Below are 26077 nucleotides of genomic sequence, written 5' to 3'. Positions count from 1 at the left end.
CCATAAGCATACAATTTGGCATCGCAGATAATTATATATATTTATTTAAAAAAATTCTTACCTGTTTTGTCATGGAATCGATTAATCGTACGAAAAGATCCTGTTCTGTTCTGACACCTGTGAATAAAGTATATATATTTTTTTAAGTATCTTGTCATTTACACTGTGATTTTGCTTACACATTATATTTTAGAAAATATCTTACAATTTTTACTGACATAAAATGAATATAATAAAACACGTTTTATTTTTTTTATATATAAAACATGTATCGTGTTAATACATTTTCATGATCATCATCTGGTCAGCGTCAGGTTAAAACGTGGGATTAATATCTGATTCCCACGCATCGCTAACTGAGCGTGGATAAACCATAGACGATGCTAGCTGACACCGACACTGTAGGCCAATTTACCACTTTAAAAATGTAACCCAATATCAGACTAACTACCACCACACAACGTTCTCTGACGGAATCCATTTCCAAGCATGCATCCGTGATTTGTACTTATTCCCTTCGTAATAATCAGACACAGTTTTCCATTATCAGCAGCTATACCACTTACCGTTGCTGTACAATAACTGTAGTTTGTAGTGTATCCCATTGTTAGTTTTTTCATTGTTTGGTTCCTGAAAATAATGAGCATTGAATCAGTGTCACATACATTTACTGTGTTTTGATGATATTTTGTCTTGATGTGGTAATTTTGAGGTCACAAAATAGACTATTATGAAGGGGTCAAGTGATGGGGAAATGTGTGCGTGTGTGGGGGGGGGGATATCTATCTATGTAGAGTAAAAATAAAAAAATAAAAAATTTATAAAATAATTTTGTGACATTCGAAGTCATTTAGAAAATCCACATAACTGCACGTGTCTCCTCCACCGTCTATGACGTGTTCCTGCCTTTACCACCAAAATGATGAACTGTGTAGGTGAAAATAAAAAATATATTTGAGTAAAATGGGACGATATTCCAAAGAAATGGCGCTTACTTTGTCCTTCTCCACAAAGTCCACATAAGCTGTCCGTTCGATCTCCACGGGCTGCCCTTGCCTGTCATACAGCGCAAGAACGAAGTGGAAAAAGTTGGATTTTCTGAGGTTGGACGGCGGTTGCTTCTCGTAGTGTGCCCGAGCCAAACCCACACCGCTGCGAGGAGAAGAGAGAGGAGCACCTCGGTTAGATGGAGAGATACACTGGAGATGGAGCTAGCATCAGATGAAAACATTGGGTGATGGCGAAAGGCACGTTTTTTTAGAGACAAGAGATTTCTTGATTTGTCACTTTAACAGTAATATGATGTAATGAGCGTTGGAGAAAGAGCCGAAGAGAAGAGGCGCACAGGGAGATTGTAATTGATACATGGCAATATGGGGATTTAGGGGCAATCTGAGAAATGCATTAAAAAATTGGATGTTTGGCAAAACGTACCTTTGGGCGGCTGTGTTCGCATCCACTACCCCAGATGTGTGCATCCACGAGCGGACCGAGTTCATCCCGCTGCCGAGCGGTTCCTCTTTCATAGTCGTCCCTCCTCTAGGTAAGCCTATATTTTCCTGAATTCCAAACATTAAAGCCGTTTCGTACAAACCCGCTCCGGCCAAATGAGAATAATAGGAAGGTAGTTGTTGAAGAGCAATCTTTCCTTCTCGGTGGTTGACAAAATAACAGTCAAATAAGTTTTGTTGTAGTTATAAAACGTGTAAGAACGAAATAAAAGTCCCAGTTGAGTTCACAAGTCCTGTCTCCTTGAGCCCGTCCTGTGTTGGCACGACATGAACAATTTACAGACTGGGTTACTGTAGTCTATCTCGGTAGCTGGTTTGGAACGTGATCCTAGTCGTTGAAGAAGTCGTTCAAATAGCAGGATATGGTTGTAGTTGCTTCTGTTTTATTCAAGTTTTTATTCGAAATGCGTTTGAAGAAAACTTTTTGTTTTTGGTGATGGCTCCTCAAGCTGGAGTCATCATACAACAAGCATTTTTTTTTTAAAGCATCAGTTGAATCGACCACTTCTGGCAATGCGCTCCAGCTCCAAAAGGCAAAATAAACGAAATGATTACTATGGAGGTGTTCCTGGACACGGGAGAGGTTGATGAGAGGCCTTTAGCGTCTTGCAGAATGGGATGGAAGCATACAAAACTCAACCCTCTATCCCGGAGGAGTGGAACCTTTCCCGGGAGCCAAAACTCTAAACCCACGGGATGCGCGCTGTCAGAATATGACGCGCTGGTGGGCGGGGCTTCGACCATATATGGAACAGTGACACGTCCTGTCCCTGAACGAGCTTCATTCTGGAGAGTCCTACATGCAATAGCTGCCTGGCTGAAACCCGAGAGCTCTAGCAAGGCAAGCTCCACTTTCTCCTCCATCAAATGTAGAGATTTCCCCCCTCAAATTCACATCCTGTGACGTTAATATTCACTAAACATGAAATCCTAAAGGACAAGAGTCCAGCCGATACAACATATTGTAGGGAAGGGAGCGGAATTGTCACTAAATACTTTACCCAGGTAGGCTGTTATGTCATGTTCTCAGCAATTAATGAGTAAATATCGACTAAAAGTCTGAGGGAAGCGCATAACATGTCTATAGGAGCATAAAGGACTTTCTAATCCATTTGGTCAAAACTAGATACAATGTCAATAGGATATATTTCACTATTACTATTTGTTAAGGCTTTTCCAAATCTAAATTGGCATGTTTTATAGAGAAGGTCGCCAGTGCATATATAGTCAAAGTTAATCAATGCTATTATAATGCAGCCATGTTACAAGTGATGGAATATAACGCGTCTCTCACGGCAAACTAAAATAACTCTGCTGCAGACAGTAGCCTAGGTATTACTATCTATATAAAGGGAAATGCGTCAGATGGCTGTATCCCAGACTACTACCATTTGCATGGTAAGGACTCTTATCGATTCAATGTGCCATTCTTCATGTCTGTCATGAAGTTTATAAACAGACGGGCATCAATTGCAATGTGTTAGCCTAAATGCAATGCACAGGCTGTATGTATGTGTGCTATACATGGATGTTCACTACGATAGTTGATTTAGTTTAATGTGGGTGTACATCATTCTATTCAGTGAATGGACTCAGGGGATGCACGGTGTCCAACCTCTCTCTTCTGAAGAACAGACCTGTATTTTATCATAATAAAGACACACTCTTAAATAGCCTACAATAATATATGACGGTAATAGGTATTTCTCCTTCAGGGAAATGCTTTCTTGTTGCCAAGTGGTAGACCTTTTTTTAAGCTATATATTTTTTACATTTTAATTAATCGGCAAAAAAAGAAAAGTGAAGTCCTATTTGGGTTATCAGGGGACACCACAGCCCCGTGCACTAAAGGGGTGGGATGGGTGTACGTGGAAAGGAAGAGAGATGTGTTTTACACAGCATTTTGCTGGGGTTGGGGGTTAATGACTATTGCCAAAGATAAGTGAATTATCAAAGCGGGCTGTTGTTCTTGCGTCGTCTAAATCCATTCCTTTCCCGGTCCTGCACGTCCTAATTAAATACGTAAGTATAATAAAACTGCATTTTATTACTATTTTAGGATAATATCGTTAGGCTACTCTATTTCTAGACAATTTACAATTTATTAATTTACAATTTATTGGGTCAACCCGGTAATATTGTACTAAGTGTTCATTTTAATGGGTTCATATGCAAATTGCTTATAAATTATTATTTGCTCGATAAATTGATGTGCCGTAGAACAATGTCACCAATGCCGTGTTTGCAGCGTTGCAAGTAAAATGTTATAACGTTGAAATAGAGTGCACTTGACTTTTTCGTTTTTTTTCTCTAAATATGTTATTTCAATTGGTCATAAATTAAGTATTTTTTTTTATCTCAGTATAATTCTGTCTTGGAAATTACATATTGCACCAAGCAGCCTAATGATAGCCTACTGTATGTTTAATGCCGATTATACACCAAAGGGCCTTAAATCTGATGACCAAAGTACGTTTTTTAGGACAGATGCTGTTCAAACGGATACTGTTGACTGGCGAGAAAGAGGTTGTAGGACAGTTCGACAACCCCATCACGTAGGTAACGACCGCGTCATAAAAAAAATGAGTTTTAAACCTTATTTGACAACAAATGCAGCTGCTCCTCTATTTTGGACGATATTAGGCGAAAATGAATGCAAATCTGTGTTGGGAGCCATCTGGACAGGAATAGAGAATCAGCTGCTGCCACAACAGGCGCTGAGCCTGAATCTATTTCAGCTCATTCTCTAGGATCATCTGTGCGCGTGCTAAATGCGCTCTTTCATTTCCACCAAGTTTTAACTTTGACTTCCTCTCTAACTGCTTCCGTCAGACAGACGGAAATTAATCAAGGTGCTTAGGACGAGAAAAAAAAACTGGGAAAAAAAACGGGACGTTGATGGACATATAAGTGCATATTTTAATTTATGATCATGTCTCAATTTGACATATGAGTGCTTCTCGCACGTGCTTATTCTGTGGTGTGTTTAGACATCAGCAACACACGCAGCGACATCTCAACAAGTCATGACGTTGATGCACGGATAGATTATTCTTTAGCAATAAAAACTCATAACAAAGCAATAGCATAATAAGTCAAGATAAACAATAATAATACTAATAATAATGATACTAATAATAATGATAATAATAATAATGATAATAATGATAATAATAATAATAATATTAATAACAAAACGTATATTATATTCTAATATAAAGTCACTAAAAAGCTTGTGTATATTTTGTATTCAACGTTAACTGTGCGTGTAGCCCATGCTGCTCTAATCATAACGACCTTGTGTGTGGATTTAGTTGTAAAAGATCGCTAATGTTATATCTCATTTGGAGAAGTGTGCTAATGGTGAACGCTAGACAACAACAAAAAACACAATGTTAGTCATGCAGGAGGTGTGTTGGTTTGAATAAGATTTGCTTGGTGTTGCCAAGACCTCCGGAAGAAAACGACCCTCCTCCTTATTGTGTGTGAAGTGTTCCTTTTGTGTGAATTTACGGGGTGAGGCTTCAATGATCCCCCACAAATTTGCATTTAAATAGCGACATCAACCGATTCGCGTGCCACACACCAGTGGGTTTCCCAGATGTCAAGGCAAAGTCGGTGAGATGGCCATAGCCCAGCTGTCCTCTCCTCTCCTCCAGTCGCAACATCATACCAAAGCACAGAGAGAGAAAGACTAAATATACCAAGGTTTTCCTGTTTTTATCTTCGATCGCTAAAGCAGCGTGTGTGTGGTGTTACTGACTGTACAGTAGGCTTTATAGCCCGATGCTGTGGCAGCAGAAAAACGAACAGACTTCACTGAGTGAGGGAACATAGCTAGAAGAAAAAATATCCAACAATACGTGATTATATTATTGTTTTCAACAGGACATGGTTTCATTACTTTGCTAGATAGTCCACATATTTCTTAAAGCCAGCCTGGGATGCGGAAGCTCACAATAAGTAGCGACAGGGAGTTTTATTGGCATGACATGGACATGAAATAAAATAAGAGACTAATTGACAATGCAAAAATATTGAACACAGGACTGTCTCAAACTGAGACATTAGTTAGGCTAATCTTTTATCCCATAAATGTTCATTTCTCTGCAGACATAATATGCATGTCAGCTTGTGATTGATGGCAGGTTGGGTAATATAGGGGTCCTGCTTTCACGTTAGAGCACAAATGAACTTGAAAGCTTTGTGTGGCTTTTAGAAACGTGGTATAACATAAAGGAAACTTCTTTTTAGATGCAGTTGAATCATCCATATATAAAATATTTTCAGATATAGTTGAAAGAGTCCTCTTTCACTTCAGACAAATATCGAAATTCAGCACTTTCCTATATTTCACTTTTACAGCTTCCTCTCTCTCGCTCTCTCTACTGTGTGTGTGTGTTTGTGTGTGTGTTTGTGTGTGTGTGTTCGTAGTAGGCCTACTGCACCATCATCAACCAAATGTCAGAGCTGAGTGACTGCGCATCAAAAACACTCAACTGCATCTATGACAGTTTTCAGTTGCATAGATTATCATTCCACGCCCTAATCATCACATACTAAATGACATAATTAACTGTTAGATAGCACATTAAGTTAAAATATATAGGCAAGTCCCTCAACAACGTGCATGTCAGATGGAATCTTATTTTAAAACGAAAATCATATTTCTTACTCATAAAATGTGCTTAATATTTATGGCAAAACAACATGCTTGTAATTTGTTTGAATAACGGTAAATATGCCGCTCGTAACTCAACACCGAAACAAAGAGTCACCTCTGCTTTATAAGCACAGCGTCTTTTTCCCGTGGCTTGTTTTAAATTCAATGTTGTTAATGATTACAGCAAATCAAACATTAGTATTGGCAAAATCACGAGCACTTAATGTGGCCTCTGAAAGTATTCATACCTCTTGACTTATTCAACATTTTGTTGTGTTACAGCCTGAATTCAAAATGGATTAAATATTTTTTTTTCTCACCCACATCGACACACAATAATAATGACAAAGTGAAAACTCGTTTTTAGAATTTTTTGCTAATTTATTGAAAATTAAATACAGAAATATCTCATTTACATAAGTATTCAACCCCCTGAATCAATGCATGTTAGAATCACATTTGACAGCAATTACAGCTGTGAGTCTTTCTGGGTAAGTCTCTAAGAGCTTCACACCTGGATTGTACAATATTTGCACATTAGTCTTTAAAAAACTATTTAAGCTCTATCAAGTTAGTTGTTGATCATTGCTAGACAATGATTTTCAAGTCTTGCCATAGATTTTCAAGACGATTTAAGTCAAAACTGTAACTAGGCCACTCAGGAACATTCACTGTCATCTTGGTAAGCAACTCCAGTGTATATTTCGCCTTGTGTTTTAGGTTATTGTCCTTCTGAAAGGTGAATTCATCTCCCAGTGCCTGGTGGAAAGCAGATTGAACCAGGTTTTCCTCTAGGATTCTGCCTGTTCTTAGCTCTATTCCGTTTCTTTTTATCCCCCCAAAAAACTCCCTAGTCCTTGCCAATAAAAAACATACCCATAACATGATGCAGCCACCCCCCATGCTTGAAATATGAAGAGTGGTACTCAGTGATGTGTTGTGTTGGATTTGCTCCAAACATAATGCTTTGTGGTGTATTCAGGACATGACGTTTATTTCTTTGACAAATTATTTGCAGTTTAACTTTAGTGCCTGATTGCAAACAGGATGAAGGTTTTGGAACATATTTATTCTATACATACTTCCTTCTGTTCACTCTGTCACTTAGGTTAGTATTTTGGAGTAACCACAATGTTTTTAGTTTTCTCCTACCACAGCCATTAAAGTCTGTAACTGTATTAAAGTCACATTTGGCATCATGGTGAAATCCCTGAGCAGTTTCTTTCCTCTCCGGCAACTGAGTTAGGGTTAAGGAGGCCTGCATCGTCATAGTGACTGGGTGTATTGATACACCATCCAAAGGGTAATTAATAACTTCACCATGCTCAAAGGGCTATTCAATATCTGTTTATTTTGTATTTTTTACCCATCTACCAATAGGTGCCTTTCTTTGCGAGGCGTTGGAAAACCTCTCTGGTCTTTGTGGTCGAATTTGTGTTTGAAATTCACTGCTCAACTGAGGGACCTTACAGATAATTGTATGCGTAGGGTACAGAGATGAGGTAGTCATTCAAAAATCATGTTAAACACTATTATTGTACACAGAGTTTGTCCATGCAAATTATCATGTGACTTGTTAAGCACATCTTTACTCCTACATTTATTTAGGCGTTGCCATGACAAAGGGCTCGAATACTTATTGACTCAAGACATTTCAGCTTTTTATTTTTAATACATTTGGAACAATTTCTAAAAATATAAGTCCACTTTATCATTATGGGGTATTGTGTGTAGGCCAGTGACACACAATCTAAATGTAATCCATTTTAAATTCAGACTATAACACAACAAAATGTGTAAAAAATCCAGGCGTGTGAAAACTTTCTGAAGGCTCTGTACATAGAAAAACACATGCGAAATAATATTTCATAATGTCGACATATTGTTTCGCATGTGTGTGTGTGTAGGCTTATATCTCAATACAGAAGTTCACAAGTCAAAACAATAGCCCGGTTTGCTGAATATACAGTAAAAAGGAAGGCAACGTTTAATTGTCAAAGGCAATCCAGCATCTGGAACCTTAATGCGAAGCGTTGCTCGTTGCTCGTTTGGCTCTAAATTTGATGAAGAGCGCCTCCTTTTGGTCATTTTAAAGACCACCACCCCGATTGTAGATTTCCAGGCAAACTTCAGCGCGTCACAGAACCGTTACATTTGTCAATAGATTGTTGACCCTTTAGAATGTAACACGTGATCTAATTAGTGTATAGAGTTAACATCCAACAACCTGTGTTGTTTTAATGTATATGTGATTTTCAGAACATTCATGTCTTATTTAGGCTTGCTTTGGTGTCGCTCGAAGGAAAATATTTCATATAATAAATACAAATGCTATCTAATAGTCATGGTCATAAAATCAGTCAAGGAAAGGTTTACTGTTTTGATTAGTTGCCGGAAATTATAAATTAATTTAAAATAGACTTGTTTAAAAAAACAGAACCTAATTCACGTGCTTTACAACCGGGGTTGTTTGCCAGTTAGACATGCGGTTGTTTCCGTACAATAAACAAGGCATCAATTAACAGCGTGCTGTGGGCATCGCAATTTCAATGCAAAGAAAGCATAGCGATAGACCCTGATAAACTATCGGCTAATTTAAAATGCATTCTGAACGTTATAAATATATCTGTTTCAAAGGTTCTAATGTCAAGGGGGGCACCTTCATTACGGAAACAGGGTTCGATTAGGTAACTCCAGATATTGTAATTGGCTTTAATGAAACATGTATCGGGATAATTAACTCTGAAATATGTGCAACCGCTGGGACGTTGAGTCGGTGTCAGCTTTCATACTGTCCAGATGTCCTAATACAGATCAGCCTTCAATTAAAAGTTGAACTGTTTTATTTAAAAGCAAGCTTTAAATGTGTATTTTACTTTAAAAAAATGTAATCTAATAAACGAGCATAGCCTTTATAAATTTATTGAAAATGAAAATGCGAAAGGGGAAGAATTTGGTAATAGGGCAGATTGGAAAGTGATTGTTGAGATTACAAACCTCTGCTCCTAGTCTACCAACCGTTATAAACCACTGCTCCTAGCCTACCAACCGTTATAAACCACTGCTCCTAGCCTACCAACCGTTACAAACCACTGCTCCTAGCCTACCAACCATTATAAACCACTGCTCCTAGCCTACCAACCGTTATAAACCACTGCTCATAGCCTACCAACCATTACAAACCACTGCTCCTAGCCTACCAACCGTTATAAACCACTGCTCCTAGCCTACCAACCGTTATAAACCACTGCTCCTAGCCTACCAACCGTTACAAACCACTGCTCCTAGCCTACCAACCATTATAAACCACTGCTCCTAGCCTACCAACCGTTATAAACCACTGCACCTAGCCTACCAACCGTTATAAACCACTGCTCCTAGCCTACCAACCGTTTTAAACCACTGCACCTAGCCTACCAACCGTTATAAACCACTGCTCCTACTCTACCAACCGTTATAAACAGCTGCACCTAGCCTACCAACCGTTATAAACAGCTGCTCCTACCAACCGTTATAAACAGCTGCTCCTAGCCTACCAACCCTTACAAACAGCTGCTCCTAGCCTACCAACCTACAAACCGTTGCTCCTAGCCTACCAACCGTTATAAACCACTGCTCCTAGCCTACCAACCCTTACAAACAGCTGCTCCTAGCCTACCAACCCTTACAAACAGCTGCTCCTAGCCTACCAACCTACAAACCGTTGCTCCTAGCCTACCAACCGTTATAAACCACTGCTCCTAGCCTACCAACCCTTACAAACAGCTGCTCCTAGCCTACCAACCATTATAAACCACTGCTCCTAGCCTACCAAACGTTATAAACAGCTGCACCTAGCCTACCAACCGTTATAAACAGCTGCTCCTAGCCTACCAACCGTTATAAACAGCTGCTCCTAGCCTACCAACCCTTACAAACAGCTGCTCCTAGCCTACCAACCATTATAAACCACTGCTCCTAGCCTACCAACCGTTATAAACAGCTGCACCTAGCCTACCAACCGTTATAAACAGCTGCTCCTAGCCTACCAACCATTATAAACAGCTGCTCCTAGCCTACCAACCATTATAAACCACTGCACCTAGCCTACCAACCGTTATAAACCACTGCTCCTAGCCTACCAACCGTTATAAACAGCTGCACCTAGCCTACCAACCGTTATAAACCACTGCTCCTAGCCTACCAACCTACAAACAGCTGCTCCTAGCCTACCAACCGTTACAAACCACTGCTCCTAGCCTACCAACCTACAAACAGCTGCACCTAGCCTACCAACCGTTATAAACCACTGCTCCTAGCCTACCAACCGTTATAAACCACTGCTCCTAGCCTACCAACCATTATAAACAGCTGCTCCTAGCCTACCAACCATTATAAACCACTGCTCCTAGCCTACCAACCTACAAACAGCTGCTCCTAGCCTACCAACCATTATAAACCACTGCTCCTAGCCTACCAACCATTATAAACAGCTGCTCCTAGCCTACCAACCATTATAAACCACTGCTCCTAGCCTACCAACCATTATAAACCACTGCTCCTAGCCTGCCAACCATTATAAACCACTGCTCCTAGCCTACCAACCATTATAAACCACTGCTCCTAGCCTACCAACCATTATAAACAGCTGCTCCTAGCCTACCAACCATTATAAACCACTGCTCCTAGCCTAGCAACCGTTATAAACCACTGCTCCTAGCCTACGAACCATTATAAACCACTGCTCCTAGCCTACCAACCATTATAAACCACTGCTCCTGGCCTACCTCACTCCTTATCCGCTTGACTGATTATTATTGCCTACAATCCAGTTTCAACTGCACAGTTTATTAAGACTAAAGATTAACAGTAGAACAATGTGATCTTACTGTTGACAGTGCCTAATCCTTTAATTCAACGTTTGTCCCCTTAATCATCGCTATGTGACAGTGATTAGTGTCAAATAATAATTCTGATGATAATGATAATGCCTAAATTATGCTATCAGTATTATAGATATTAAACGAGGGTATACGACTATAACAGGTCAGCACTAGTCTACTAATGGCAGTATATTAGGTTGTAATACAATACTACTGATTTAAATGATTTTAAACAATGTCTTGATGAACAGCGCAGAAGAACATGTGAGATGGTTGAGTTATGTCAAGCGGCCTACCCGAGTTGCTGTATAATTAGCATTTTCACTCTGGTGCTAAAATGAAGAGAGATGCTGTGCGGCTCGCCCGCGGCAGAGCCCGGGGCGATAGTCATATAAAGAAGGAGGGGGAAAAAATGAATAAAGAAACCGAGACCTATTCTAGGCAATTAACATGTAAAATATCCAGTGGAAATCGAGAGTGAACCGAGAGTGGTTGGGTCAACCGCTCCCCTTTTCAGAATAAGAAATATATTCGTTTGGATCCTATTGAATAAAACAGTTGACTTCCATAATTAAAGATTTGCAGATGTGCACCTGCCACCTTCACCAAGTGATCATCTCTGATATAATCACATATAGGTCAGATATAATGTAGACTATTTGTGCTTCAGAAAATGGCCTCACATTATGTCTTTCTCTATCAGATTAATCCATACCATTTGATTCATTGTTTCTCTCGTAAATTTCTCAAATTGCCAATAGTTGGTTGGGGGCAATTGTTCAAATCACGTAGCATTTGAGAACTTAAACGTAGAACCACAGCTCAGGCCATAGGCGATAGCGACCTCAGTTTGACAGCGACAGCCAGCCTTTACCCGTCTGAAGAAACGCCATTCCACGGTGACAGTGCCCCACCTACAGGCATACATAGTTAAATCATTCAACTCAGTCTACACTTTTAATAGGTCTCATGCGAGTAACCTAATAATTATGCACACGGTCAACACAGCCTAAGTCAAAATGATGACATAATCATTATTGTGTGGTTATTGGAGCAGTTTTCACAGCTGTGGGGTAAATTTAACACAAAACACATCATTCAAAAGACAGTTGTTTCAAAACTCTAAGCACATTTTCAATTGACTAAGTACAACACACACAAAATCATGCAGTCACTTTTTTCACCAAACTTTTAATCAGTGTTTCATTTAGAAATACATGTTTCACATTGAAATACATTTTCATATAAAATTAAATTGCTTTTCACAATGCAATGCTTGATATGATTGTCTTTTAATTTGTTCAAATACATTTGACTATTACTTTAATCCGACTGTTCTTAGTTTCAAACTGTTTTGTCTACAACAGAGTTGGATAATTACATAATAAACATTTCTGTTTGTAAAGTAGAAACATAACGTTTGATAATTACATCATAAACATGTATGTTTGTAAAGTAGAAACATAATGTTTGATAATTACATAATAAACATTTATGTTTGTAAAGTAGAAACATAACGTTTGATAATTACATAATAAACATTTATGTTTGTAAAGTAGAAACATAATGTTTGACAGTGTAAAGTAGAAACATAACGTTTGACAGTGTAAAGTAGAAACATAACGTTTGATAGTGTAAAGTAGAAACATTATGTTTGATAGTGTAAAGTAGAAACATAATGTTTGATAGTGTAAAGTAGAAACATAATGTTTGATAGTGTAAAGTAGAAACATAACGTTTGATAGTGTAAAGTAGAAACATAATGTTTGATAGTGTAACGTAGAAACATAATGTTTGATAGTGTAAAGTAGAAACATAATGTTTGATAGTGTAACGTAGAAACATAATGTTTGATAGTGTAAAGTAGAAACATAATGTTTGATAGTGTAACGTAGAAACATAACGTTTGATAGTGTAAAGTAGAAACATAACGTTTGATAGTGTAAAGTAGAAACATAATGTTTGATAGTGTAACGTAGAAACATAATGGTTGATAGTGTAAAGTAGAAACATAACGTTTGATAGTGTAACGTAGAAACATTATGTTTGATAGTGTAAAGTAGAAACATAATGTTTGATAGTGTAAAGTAGAAACATAATGTTTGATAGTGTAACGTAGAAACATAACGTTTGATAGTGTAAAATAGAAACATAACGTTTGATAGTGTAAAGTAGACACATAATGTTTGATAGTGTAAAATAGAAACATAATGTTTGATAGTGTAAAGTAGAAACATAACGTTTGATAGTGTAAAATAGAAACATAATGTTTGATAGTGTAAAGTAGAAACATAACGTTTGATAGTGTAAAATAGAAACATAATGTTTGATAGTGTAACATAGTGTAACATAGAAACATAACGTTTGATAGTGTAAAGTAGAAACATAACGTTTGATAGTGTAACATAGAAACATAACGTTTGATAGTGTAACATAGAAACATAACGTTTGATAGTGTAAAGTAGAAACATAACGTTTGATAGTGTAAAGTAGAAACATAATGTTTGATAGTGTAACATAGAAACATAACGTTTGATAGTGTAACATAGAAACATAACGTTTGATAGTGTAAAGTAGAAACATAACGTTTGATAGTGTAAAGTAGAAACATTATGTTTGATAGTGTAAGGTAGAAACATAACGTTTGATAGTGTAAAGTAGAAACATAACGTTTGATAGTGTAAAGTAGAAACATAATGTTTGATAGTGTAAAGTAGAAACATAACGTTTGATAGTGTAAAGTAGAAACATAATGTTTGATAGTGTAAAGTAGAAACATAATGTTTGATAGTGTAAAGTAGAAACATAATGTTTGATAGTGTAAAGTAGAAACATAATGTTTGATAGTGTAAAGTAGAAACATAACGTTTGATAGTGTAAAGTAGAAACATAACGTTTGATAGTGTAAAGTAGAAACATAATGTTTGATAGTGTAAAGTAGAAACATAATGTTTGATAGTGTAAAGTAGAAACATAATGTTTGATAGTGTAAAGTAGAAACATAACGTTTGATAGTGTAAAGTAGAAACATAATGTTTGATAGTGTAAAGTAGAAACATAACGTTTGATAGTGTAAAGTAGAAACATAATGTTTGATAGTGTAAAGTAGAAACATAATGTTTGATAGTGTAAAGTAGAAACATTATGTTTGATAGTGTAAAGTAGAAACATAACGTTTGATAGTGTAAAGTAGAAACATAACGTTTGATAGTGTAAAGTAGAAACATAACGTTTGATAGTGTAAAGTAGAAACATAATGTTTGATAGTGTAAAGTAGAAACATAACGTTTGATAGTGTAAAGTAGAAACATTATGTTTGATAGTGTAAAGTAGAAACATAACGTTTGATAGTGTAAAGTAGAAACATAACGTTTGATAGTGTAAAGTAGAAACATAATGTTTGATAGTGTAAAGTAGAAACATAACGTTTGATAGTGTAAAGTAGAAACATAATGTTTGATAGTGTAAAGTAGAAACATAACGTTTGATAGTGTAAAGTAGAAACATAACGTTTGATAGTGTAAAGTAGAAACATAACGTTTGATAGTGTAAAGTAGAAACATAACGTTTGATAGTGTAAAGTAGAAACATAACGTTTGATAGTGTAAAGTAGAAACATAACGTTTGATAGTGTAAAGTAGAAACATAATGTTTGATAGTGTAAAGTAGAAACATAATGTTTGACAGTGTAAAGTAGAAACATAATGTTTGATAGTGTAACATAGAAACATAACGTTTGATAGTGTAACGTAGAAACATAATGTTTGATAGTGTAAAGTAGAAACATTATGTTTGATAGTGTAAAGTAGAAACATTATGTTTGATAGTGTAACGTAGAAACATAATGTTTGATAGTGTAACGTAGAAACATAACGTTTGATAGTGTAACGTAGAAACATTATGTTTGATAGTGTAAAGTAGAAACATTATGTTTGATAGTGTAAAGTAGAAACATAATGTTTGATAGTGTAACGTAGAAACATAACGTTTGATAGTGTAAAGTAGAAACATAACGTTTGATAGTGTAAAGTAGAAACATAACGTTTGATAGTGTAACGTAGAAACATTATGTTTGATAGTGTAAAGTAGAAACATTATGTTTGATAGTGTAAAGTAGAAACATAATGTTTGATAGTGTAACGTAGAAACATAATGTTTGATAGTGTAAAGTAGAAACGTAACGTTTGATAGTGTAAAGTAGAAACATAACGTTTGATAGTGTAAAGTAGAAACATAACGTTTGATAGTGTAAAGTAGAAACATTATGTTTGATAGTGTAAAGTAGAAACGTAACGTTTGATAATTACATAATAAACATTTATGTTTGTAAAGTAGAAACATAATGTTTGATAGTGTAAAGTAGAAACATAACGTTTGATAGTGTAAAGTAGAAACATTATGTTTGATAGTGTAAAGTAGAAACATTATGTTTGATAGTGTAAAGTAGAAACATAATGTTTGATAGTGTAAAGTAGAAACATAACGTTTGATAGTGTAAAGTAGAAACATAACGTTTGATAGTGTAACGTAGAAACATAATGTTTGATAGTGTAAAGTAGAAACATAACGTTTGATAGTGTAAAGTAGAAACATAACGTTTGATAGTGTAAAGTAGAAACATAACGTTTGATAGTGTAAAGTAGAAACATAACGTTTGATAGTGTAAAGTAGAAACATAACGTTTGATAGTGTAACGTAGAAACATAATGTTTGATAGTGTAAAGTAGAAACATTATGTTTGATAGTGTAAAGTAGAAACATAATGTTTGATAGTGTAAAGTAGAAACATAACGTTTGATAGTGTAACGTAGAAACATAATGTTTGATAGTGTAAAGTAGAAACATAACGTTTGATAGTGTAAAGTAGAAACATAATGTTTGATAGTGTAAAGTAGAAACATTATGTTTGATAGTGTAAAGTAGAAACATAATGTTTGATAGTGTAAAGTAGAAACATAACGTTTGATAGTGTAAAGTAGAAACATTATGTTTGATAGTGTAAAGTAGAAACATAATGTTTGATAGTGTAAAGTAGAAACATAACGTTTGATAGTGTAAAGTAGAAACATAACGTTTGATAGTGTAAAGTAGAAACATAATGTTTGATAGTGTAAAGTAGAAACATTATGTTTGATAGTGTAAAGTAGAAACATTATGTTTGATAGTTTAACGTAGAAACATAATGTTTGATAGTGTAACGTAGAAACATAACGTTTGATAGTGTAACGTAGAAACATTATGTTTGATAGTGTAAAGTAGAAACATTATGTTTGATAGTGTAAAGTAGAAACATAATGTTTGATAGTGTAACGTAGAAACATAACGTTTGATAGTGTAAAGTAGAAACATAACGTTTGATAGTGTAAAGTAGAAACATAACGTTTGATAGTGTAACGTAGAAACATTATGTTTGATAGTGTAAAGTAGAAACATTATGTTTGATAGTGTAAAGTAGAAACATAATGTTTGATAGTGTAACGTAGAAACATAATGTTTGATAGTGTAAAGTAGAAACATAACGTTTGATAGTGTAACGTAGAAACATAACGTTTGATAGTGTAAAGTAGAAACATAACGTTTGATAGTGTAAAGTAGAAACATAATGTTTGATAGTGTAACGTAGAAACATAATGTTTGATAGTGTAAAGTAGAAACATAACGTTTGATAGTGTAAAGTATAAACATAACGTTTGATAGTGTAAAGTAGAAACATAACGTTTGATAGTGTAAAGTAGAAACATAACGTTTGATAGTGTAAAGTAGAAACATAACGTTTGATAGTGTAACGTAGAAACATAATGTTTGATAGTGTAAAGTAGAAACATTATGTTTGATAGTGTAAAGTAGAAACATAACGTTTGATAGTGTAACGTAGAAACATAATGTTTGATAGTGTAAAGTAGAAACATAACGTTTGATAGTGTAAAGTAGAAACATAATGTTTGATAGTGTAAAGTAGAAACATTATGTTTGATAGTGTAAAGTAGAAACATAATGTTTGATAGTGTAAAGTAGAAACATAACGTTTGATAGTGTAAAGTAGAAACATAATGTTTGATAGTGTAAAGTAGAAACATAATGTTTGATAGTGTAAAGTAGAAACATAACGTTTGATAGTGTAAAGTATAAAAACATAACGTTTGATAGTGTAAAGTATAAACATAACGTTTGATAGTGTAAAGTAGAAACATAATGTTTGATAGTGTAAAGTAGAAACATTATGTTTGATAGTGTAAAGTAGAAACATTATGTTTGATAGTGTAACGTAGAAACATAATGTTTGATAGTGTAACGTAGAAACATAACGTTTGATAGTGTAACGTAGAAACATTATGTTTGATAGTGTAAAGTAGAAACATAATGTTTGATAGTGTAACGTAGAAACATAACGTTTGATAGTGTAAAGTAGAAACATAACGTTTGATAGTGTAAAGTAGAAACATAACGTTTGATAGTGTAACGTAGAAACATTATGTTTGATAGTGTAAAGTAGAAACATTATGTTTGATAGTGTAAAGTAGAAACATAATGTTTGATAGTGTAACGTAGAAACATAATGTTTGATAGTGGAAACATAACGTTTGATAGTGTAAAGTAGAAACATAACGTTTGATAGTGTAAAGTAGAAACATAACGTTTGATAGTGTAAAGTAGAAACATAACGTTTGATAGTGTAAAGTAGAAACATAACGTTTGATAGTGTAAAGTAGAAACATAATGTTTGATAGTGTAAAGTAGAAACATAATGTTTGATAGTGTAAAGTAGAAACATAATGTTTGACAGTGTAAAGTAGAAACATAATGTTTGATAGTGTAACATAGAAACATAACGTTTGATAGTGTAACGTAGAAACATAATGTTTGATAGTGTAACGTAGAAACATAATGTTTGATAGTGTAAAGTAGAAACATAATGTTTGATAGTGTAAAGTAGAAACATAATGTTTGATAGTGTAAAGTAGAAACATAATGTTTGATAGTGTAAAGTAGAAACATAACGTTTGATAGTGTAACATAGAAACATAATGTTTTATAGTGTAAAGTAGAAACATTATGTTTGATAGTGTAAAGTAGAAACATAATGTTTGATAGTGTAAAGTAGAAACATAACGTTTGATAGTGTAAAGTAGAAACATAACGTTTGATAGTGTAAAGTAGAAACATAACGTTTGATAGTGTAAAGTAGAAACATAACGTTTGATAGTGTAAAGTAGAAACATAACGTTTGATAGTGTAAAGTAGAAACATAACGTTTGATAGTGTAAAGTAGAAACATAACGTTTGATAGTGTAAAGTAGAAACATAACGTTTGATAGTGTAAAGTAGAAACATAACGTTTGATAGTGTAAAGTAGAAACATAACGTTTGATAGTGTAAAGTAGAAACATAACGTTTGATAGTGTAAAGTAGAAACATAACGTTTGATAGTGTAAAGTAGAAACATAATGTTTGATAGTGTAAAGTAGAAACATAACGTTTGATAGTGTAAAGTAGAAACATAACGTTTGATAGTGTAAAGTAGAAACATAACGTTTGATAGTGTAAAGTAGAAACATAATGTTTGATAGTGTAACGTAGAAACATAATGTTTGATAGTGTAAAGTAGAAACATAACGTTTGATAGTGTAAAGTAGAAACATAATGTTTGATAGTGTAAAGTAGAAACATAACGTTTGATAGTGTAAAGTAGAAACATAATGTTTGATAGTGTAAAGTAGAAACATAATGTTTGATAGTGTAAAGTAGAAACATAATGTTTGATAGTGTAAAGTAGAAACATAACGTTTGATAGTGTAACATAGAAACATAATGTTTGATAGTGTAAAGTAGAAACATAATGTTTGATAGTGTAAAGTAGAAACATAACGTTTGATAGTGTAAAGTAGAAACATAACGTTTGATAGTGTAACATAGAAACATAATGTTTGATAGTGTAAAGTACTATTACAATAATGACTTGTGATTTTATTCACAGTAACTTTGAAAAAATGTGATATTGGCAAGATTATGTTGGCCAATAGAGTACTGTAATGTTGCCCAATAATGTTTGTACCATGTTTTGTGCTGCTACCATGTTGTGTTGCTACCATGTTGTTGTCATTTTGTGTTGCTACCATGCTGTGTTGTCATGTGTTGCTGCCTTGCTATGTTGTTGTCTTAGGTCTCTCTTTATGTAGTGTTGTGTTGTCTCTCTTTATGTAGTGTTGTGTTGTCTCTCTTGTCGTGATGTGTGTTTTGTCCTATATTTATATTTTATTTTACATTTTAAATCCCAGCCCCCTGTCTCCGCAGGAGGCCTTTTGCCTTTTGGTAGGCCATCATTGTAAATAATAATTTGTTCTTAACTGACTTGCTTAGTTAAATTACATAAATGATATTACATAGTTTAAAAAAATACAAAATAAAACTGTAGTACTGTAATATATGCCAACAGAGTACTGTAATACTCTAATATATGCCAATAGAGTACTGTAATAACTTAATATATGCCAACAGAGTACTGTGATACTGTAATATATGCCAACAGAGTACTGTGATACTGTAATATATGCCAATAGAGTATTGTAATACTGTAATATATGCCAATAGAGTACTGTAATATATGCCAATAGAGTATTGTAATACTGTAACATATGCCAATAGAGTATTGTAATACTGTAATATATGCCAATAAAGTGCTGTAATACTGTAACATATGCCAATAGAGTATTGTAATACTGTAATATATGCCAATAGACTACTGTAATACTGTAATATATGCCAATAGAGTATTGTAATACTGTAATATATGCCAATAGAGTACTGTAATACTGTAATATATGCCATTTACGTAGCTGGCGTTTTTATCCAAAGTGACAACAGTGAGTCCATACATTTTTGTATGTGACCCCAGCAGGAATTCAACCTACAACTCAAATGTTGCTCGTGCCATGTGCTTACTAACTGCACCACAAAGGACCACCACAATTGTCACGCTCGTGATTAAAGACGGACCAAGGCGCAGCGTAGAGTTCCACATCGTTATTCACCGTAAAACTTCAACAAAACAAGAAACAAACAACAAAACGTGAAAGTCGTGGTGCACAAAAAACACTCACACAAACAATATCCCACAACCCAGGTGGGAACAATGGAGAACTTAAATATGATCCCCAATTAGAGCCAACGATAATCAGCTGCCTCTAATTGGGAACCATACCAAGTACACCAACATAGAAATAGGAAAACTAGAACACCGCCCTAGTCACGCCCTGACCTACAATACCATAGAGAACCAAGGGCTCTCTATGTTCAGGGCGTGACAACAATACAGAAATACTATACATGATTACAGTACATGTGGACAGTACATGATTGCTATGCCCATGAGCATACCACCTTCCTTCAGGCCTTCAGGCCATGGATGAGGCATGCAATGACATCAACCCAGACCTACACTACCAGTCAAAAGTTTGGACACAACTACTCGTTCAAGGGTTTTTCTTCATTTATTTATTTTACTATTTTCTACATTCTAGAGTAATAGAGAAGACATCAAAACTATGAAATGACACATATGGAATCATGTAGTAACCAGAAAAGAGTTAAACAGATCAAAATATATTTGAGATTTGAGATTCTTCAAAGTAGCCACCCTTTGCCTTGATGACAGCTTTGCACACTCTTGGCATTCTCTCAACCAGCTTGGTTGAATGAGTAGGTGTGTCCAAACTTTTGACTTGTACTGTAAGGGAAAGGGGGATACCTTTGAATTAACCAACAGTTTTTCCCCAGGTGTATGAACAACGAGGACATTTACTCTGATATGGATGAGATCTATGGTCAAATGCTCCAGACAGGCTTGATGCTAACTAGCACCTGCTACATGTTATGTGTCTTTCATTCATTTAATGTGCTTCATTTGACTACACCTATAGTGTCATTATAGATAAAAAAAATAAATGTATTTTCTTGCATCAATGATTGTGAAAGATGTCTTCAATGATCACACATTGGGATAGAAATTAAAGAAATTGGATTTTAAGTAAATTTTGATTGTTATTGGTTAAACTAGTTGTTAAAATAACTACATTTAAAGATGTCATTGTGTTATGATTTTAGTGATTAAATCAATGTTCTCATGATATTTCACAGTAAACATATTTTTGGATTGGTTGTGTGGTGAAAGATATCTCCAAACAAAACACAAGAAAAGGTTTTTAATGGAAAACATGCTGCACCATAAATGTTACCAGTTTGGACTTTTGTACTAAAAGTTTAGAAAATTCACCGCATACAGAAAGTATTCTGATCACCTTCCCCTTTTTACAAATTTTGTTACGTTACAACCCTATTCTAAAATGGATTAAATTACATTTTTCCTCAACAATCTACAAACAATACCCCCTAACTGGCAGGTAGGAGCGCTGGGCCAGTAACCCGAAAGGTCACTGGATCGAATCCCCGAGCTGACAAGGTAAAAATCTGTCGTTCTGCCCCTGAGCAAGGAAGTTAACCCACTGTTCCCCGGGCGCCGAAGACGTGGATGTCGATGATGGCAGCCCCCCCGCACCTCTCTGATTCAGAGGGGTTGGGTTAAATGCAGAAGACACATTTCAGTTGAATGCATTCAGTTGTACAACTGACTAGGTATCCCCCTTTCCCTTAATGACAAAGAGGAGGGGGGAGGGACCTTTAGAGGTGGCTAAGTGGTAAAGCAGAGGAAACACTTCCTGATTCATCATCAGAGTTCAACAGCCTCACTCATCATTTGCAACATATTTAATTTCCCTTTGTCTGTGTCGGTGTCGGTGTCTGTGTCTGTGTCTGTGTCTGTGTCTGTGCCTGTGTCTGTGTCTGTGCCTGTGTCTGTGCCTGTGTCTGTGCCTGTGTCTGTGCCTGTGTCTGTGCCTGTGTCTGTGCCTGTGTCTGTGCCTGTGTCTGTGCCTGTGTCTGTGCCTGTGTGGTCTTCTATCCTCATGGGGACCTAGAATTCCCAAATGTCCCCACAAGGATGGTAAAAACAAGGAAAATTCTCCCTTGTGGGAACATTTGCGACTTCCCCATGAGGGCAAAGGCTATGTTAAGTTTATGGGTTAGGTTTAGGGTTAGAATTAGGGTTGGGTTGGGTTAGAATTAGGGTTAGGGGTTACAGTTAGGGAAAATAAAAGGGAAATACATTTTAGGTTCCCATGAGGATAGAATAACAAGTGTGTGTGAGAGTGAGAGAGACAGACATACAGGGAGACAGCCAGGGAGAGAGAGAGAGGGAGGGAGGGAGGGAGGGAGGGAGGGAGGGGGGGAGGGAGGGAGGGAGGGAGGGAGGGAGGGAGGGAGAGAGAGAGAGATACAGACAGGGAGAGAGGGAGAGAGAGAGACAGACAGGGAGGGAGAGAAGATACAGACAGACAGACAGACAGACAGACTTCGAGAGAGACAAAGAGACAGGGAGGGAGAGAGAGAGAGAGACATGCAGGGAGAGAAGATAGAGACAGACAAAGAGACAGGGAGGGAGAGAGACAGGGAGGGAGAGAGACAGGGAGGGAGAGAGAGACAGGGAGGGAGAGAGAGACAGGGAGGGAGAGAGAGACAGGGAGGGAGAGAGACAGAGACATGCAGGGAGAGGGAGCGATCAAGATATCAAGATGGAGAAAGAAGGAGAAAAGAGAGTGAGATATATTTTGGTTTAGTTTGCGGATACAAGGAAGTGTGTGATGACGTAGAGCACACCAAAACAACGTTTGCGGTTAAATTCTTATGTACCATCCCATCTTCAACTCTACTGATGGTTTTGTTCCCAAAAAAATGTGAGTTATATAGCGAAAGTGGCCACTGGTATTGGTACCTGCGCTCTAGCCAACAGACTGTATTGGTACCTGCGCTCTAGCCAACAGCTGGCAGATACAGTGCGGATTTAGCCTACATGATTAAATAGGAACAAAAGAGTGAGATGATTTGACAGTCAAATGGCAGACAAGCATTGATCAGAATAAGACCCTCAACATTTACTAGAACAGAGCATCTAGCTCATCACCTTAGACTTTCACCACCCTGTGAAGTTCATCAGAACGTATTTAATATGGAGCTTAATAAACGGCATGCTTTCCCGAGTCATAGTGGGAGGACCACACAGTGTGTCACCACCCGACTCCAAGTTTACTTCCATATGAAGGTTATTATATATCTATATTTGCGCATCGAAAGCGTTTCCACCGCCATTTCTCACATCGCCTAATTAATATTACAAATACAAAACGATCCCAGCTTGTCTACCGTGTTTTGTTTTGTCGACATTTGGAAAGTTGACTGACAAATTCGCTATTTCCATTAGGCCTGTTTTTCTTTTTCTTTTTATCCGACATTTACTTTACTCGCATAAAAACGGATGGAAACCTGGTTATAGTCTAATAATGTGTGCAGCTGTACATTAAATATCTCTGCACTGTTGAAATCTCTCAAAACAAACAGAGACATAATTACTGTAAACAAAACCCCCTTGTGGTGACTTGTCCTACTTTCTGCAGCCCATATTGGGGGGAGGAAGAGAAGCATGGCAGAGAGACAGAGAGAAAGAGACTGGCATATGGACCGAGTCTTCATTAGAACCATGGCAATAAATAGATTAATTGGGCAGATTAAGAAACCAAAGCTTTGATCAGATAATCCCCTGCAACATCCCAAAATGGCACCCTATAGACCCTGGTCAAAAGTAGTGCACTAAATAGGGAATAGGGTGCCATAGTAGTGCACTAAATAGGGAATAGGGTGCCATTTGGGACAGACACAACATCTCTGTTGTTTCCTGCAAGACTATTCATGAGGAATATTCCTACAGATTTAAACACATAGTGGAGTTTAGCTGAAGAGTTTGTATTGTAATTACATAAGAGACATGCAGAACATCACAGCCAGTTCTTGTTTGTTGATCATTCTGTCCCTCCCAGAGAAAACACTGTGTTCCTCTATTAAAAAGGGTTGTGTGTGTGTGTGTTTGTGTGTACTAATGAATATTTGACCATCAGCATCAGCAGCAGCATCAGCAGTCAGCCAGTCAGAATTGTCATCTCTGGGAAGTAAAGCAGGTCAGTGGCGACCAGTCATTCAGGGCAGAGAGGCCTCTGTTTTGAGCCCCACCTGTTTAGCTAAAACCATTCACTTAAAAAATACTTTATTTTTGTTGTTGTTGTTGTTGCCTGTTTTGCATGTTATTTTGGCATTATAATACGTGTCACATATCAGTTTGCAAACAATGTATAAAAAAAATACATATGAGTTAATAAAGCTGCATACAAACATGGTCTCTTTTTTGCTTTCTTGAGGAAGGCAGCACCAAAATGTTTCAAAGTGTTTCAGCCTAGTTCAGTGCTCTCTGTGGTGGTGGTGGGGCAGCCTAGCTCAGTGCTTTCTGTGGTGGTGGTGGGGCAGCCTAGCTCAGTGCTTTCTGTGGTGGTGGTGGGGCAGCCTAGCTCAGTGCTCTCTGTGGTGGTGGGGCAGCCTGGCTCAGTGCTTTCTGTGGTGGTGGGGCAGCCTAGCTCAGTGCTTTCTGTGGTGGTGGGGCAGCCTAGCTCAGTGCTCTCTGTGGTGGTGGGGCAGCCTAGCTCAGTGCTTTCTGTGGTGGTGGGGCAGCCTAGCTCAGTGCTCTCTGTGGTGGTGGGGCAGCCTAGCTCAGTGCTTTCTGTGGTGGTGGGGCAGCCTAGCTCAGTGCTCTCTGTGGTGGTGGGGCAGCCTAGCTCAGTGCTTTCTGTGGTGGTGGGGCAGCCTAGCTCAGTGCTTTCTGTGGTGGTGGGGCAGCCAGCGGAAAATACGGAGCGTAGGGGTTGGTCATGTTCTCTAGTTGCACTGTGATTGGCTCAGTGTTCTCTCACTCATGGGGACACTATGTCACCACTAAATTTACAGGTATAGCTCGAACAATTCAAGCTCCTCGTGTGCTACCATAGAGTTACATTAGAACTGGCCATCCAAGAAGGCTTTTATCTGGCCACAGATAAAATGACGTCAAATCATGTTATATCTACCGTAGCTTAGCTAGCAAGTTATCAGTCATTATCATGAAGTCGACAATCTACTGGAAAATATCAATCATTCTCGTATGAAGCCGAAATTATGAAGAGAAATTAAAGATAAAACGTATCTGTGTTCATCGGCCATTGGACATAAACATCACACAACAAGTTGGAAAGCGCAAACTCAACAATGAGTGGTTTGGATGGAATCAGTGGCTACCTGCAAGCATTGTAAAGCATCACTAACCTGCGATTCAGTGGAGTGGGTGTGTGGTCCAAGTCTGGGTTTAAGGGTCTCTTTTCTAAGCTTAAAATAACAAACATTCAACATTGGCCATGCTGTCAATCCAGCATGACTTCTGCCGCGATCAAAACACCTGGAAACTCGGAACTGGAAAAAACAAGCTCTGACTGGGAAAATACGTTTTGAACTGTCATCCAACTTGGAATTCCAAGTCGGGAACTCGGGCCTCTTTCTAGAGCTCCGACCTGAAGATCACTGATGTCGTGATTCAACCTTGTTTTTTTTCCTCCGAGTTCCGAGCTGTCTTGAAAGCACCATAAATGCCAGACTTTGATGACAATGTTGGATGACAAAATGTTTTCAGAAAGGACGGCCGCGCCACCTACCTGTTCTAGTGAGCAAAGCACAACAAAGTGAGTCCAAAAATATCTTGTATGCTGTTGCATAAATTATGTTATATTCCAGGGAGATATGTATACTGTAGCTAAGAAAGTAATACTAAGTGTATGTTGTGTAGTAAGCTGTTAGTAGCCCATGTGTCTTACCCTAATAATTAGGTCACTTTCACCCTCATAATTTACCCTACTGTTTTGACATGGAGGTGCACATGTAGCCCATAGCCTGTTTTAGAGAAATGTAATCATTGAATATTGTAAGATCTTTCATTGTCTGCTTATATGCCCCCTTATATACCCTATGGTTCTGACTTGGTGTACACGGAGAATACTGAATTCTGTCACTGTACACTTAAACATTACTGAACAAATAGTTGACTATGTCTGTCCTAGCTCGCTCATTGCCTTAATCGAAAT

General features: G+C 36.9%; 2 protein-coding genes across 16 annotated transcripts in view; one reads left to right on the top strand and one right to left on the bottom strand.

Moving 5' to 3' along the window:
- ebf3a (EBF transcription factor 3a) overlaps positions 1-2217 on the bottom strand; it is a 234193-nt gene extending 231976 nt beyond the window's left edge. For 6 of the 15 annotated variants that reach the window (XM_071394653.1, XM_071394654.1, XM_071394649.1 and 3 more), the window contains exons 1-4: positions 1435-2216; positions 996-1152; positions 567-630; positions 62-117 (exon numbers count right to left, since the gene is read on the bottom strand). In XM_071394653.1, coding sequence (XP_071250754.1) covers positions 62-117; positions 567-630; positions 996-1152; positions 1435-1574 — 417 coding nt within the window. In that variant the 5' untranslated portion in view covers positions 1575-2216. Of the gene's footprint in view, positions 1-61; positions 118-566; positions 631-995; positions 1153-1434 lie in introns of all 15 variants that reach the window. The other 9 variants (XM_071394643.1, XM_071394651.1, XM_071394657.1 and 6 more) reach the window with 6 other exon arrangements.
- Positions 2218-3436: 1219 nt separating this feature from the next.
- LOC139571612 (glutaredoxin 3-like) overlaps positions 3437-26077 on the top strand; it is an 84294-nt gene continuing 61653 nt past the window's right edge. The window contains exon 1 of the mRNA XM_071394641.1: positions 3437-3533. The gene's annotated coding sequence lies outside the window, so the exon portion shown is untranslated. The remainder of the gene's footprint in view (positions 3534-26077) is intronic.

Source organism: Salvelinus alpinus, chromosome 3 (genome assembly GCF_045679555.1).
Source record: "Salvelinus alpinus chromosome 3, SLU_Salpinus.1, whole genome shotgun sequence".
Lineage (NCBI taxonomy): Eukaryota > Metazoa > Chordata > Actinopteri > Salmoniformes > Salmonidae > Salvelinus > Salvelinus alpinus.
The sequence above is the reverse complement of the archived record's forward strand: the minus strand, read 5'-3'. Positions and strand labels throughout refer to the sequence as shown.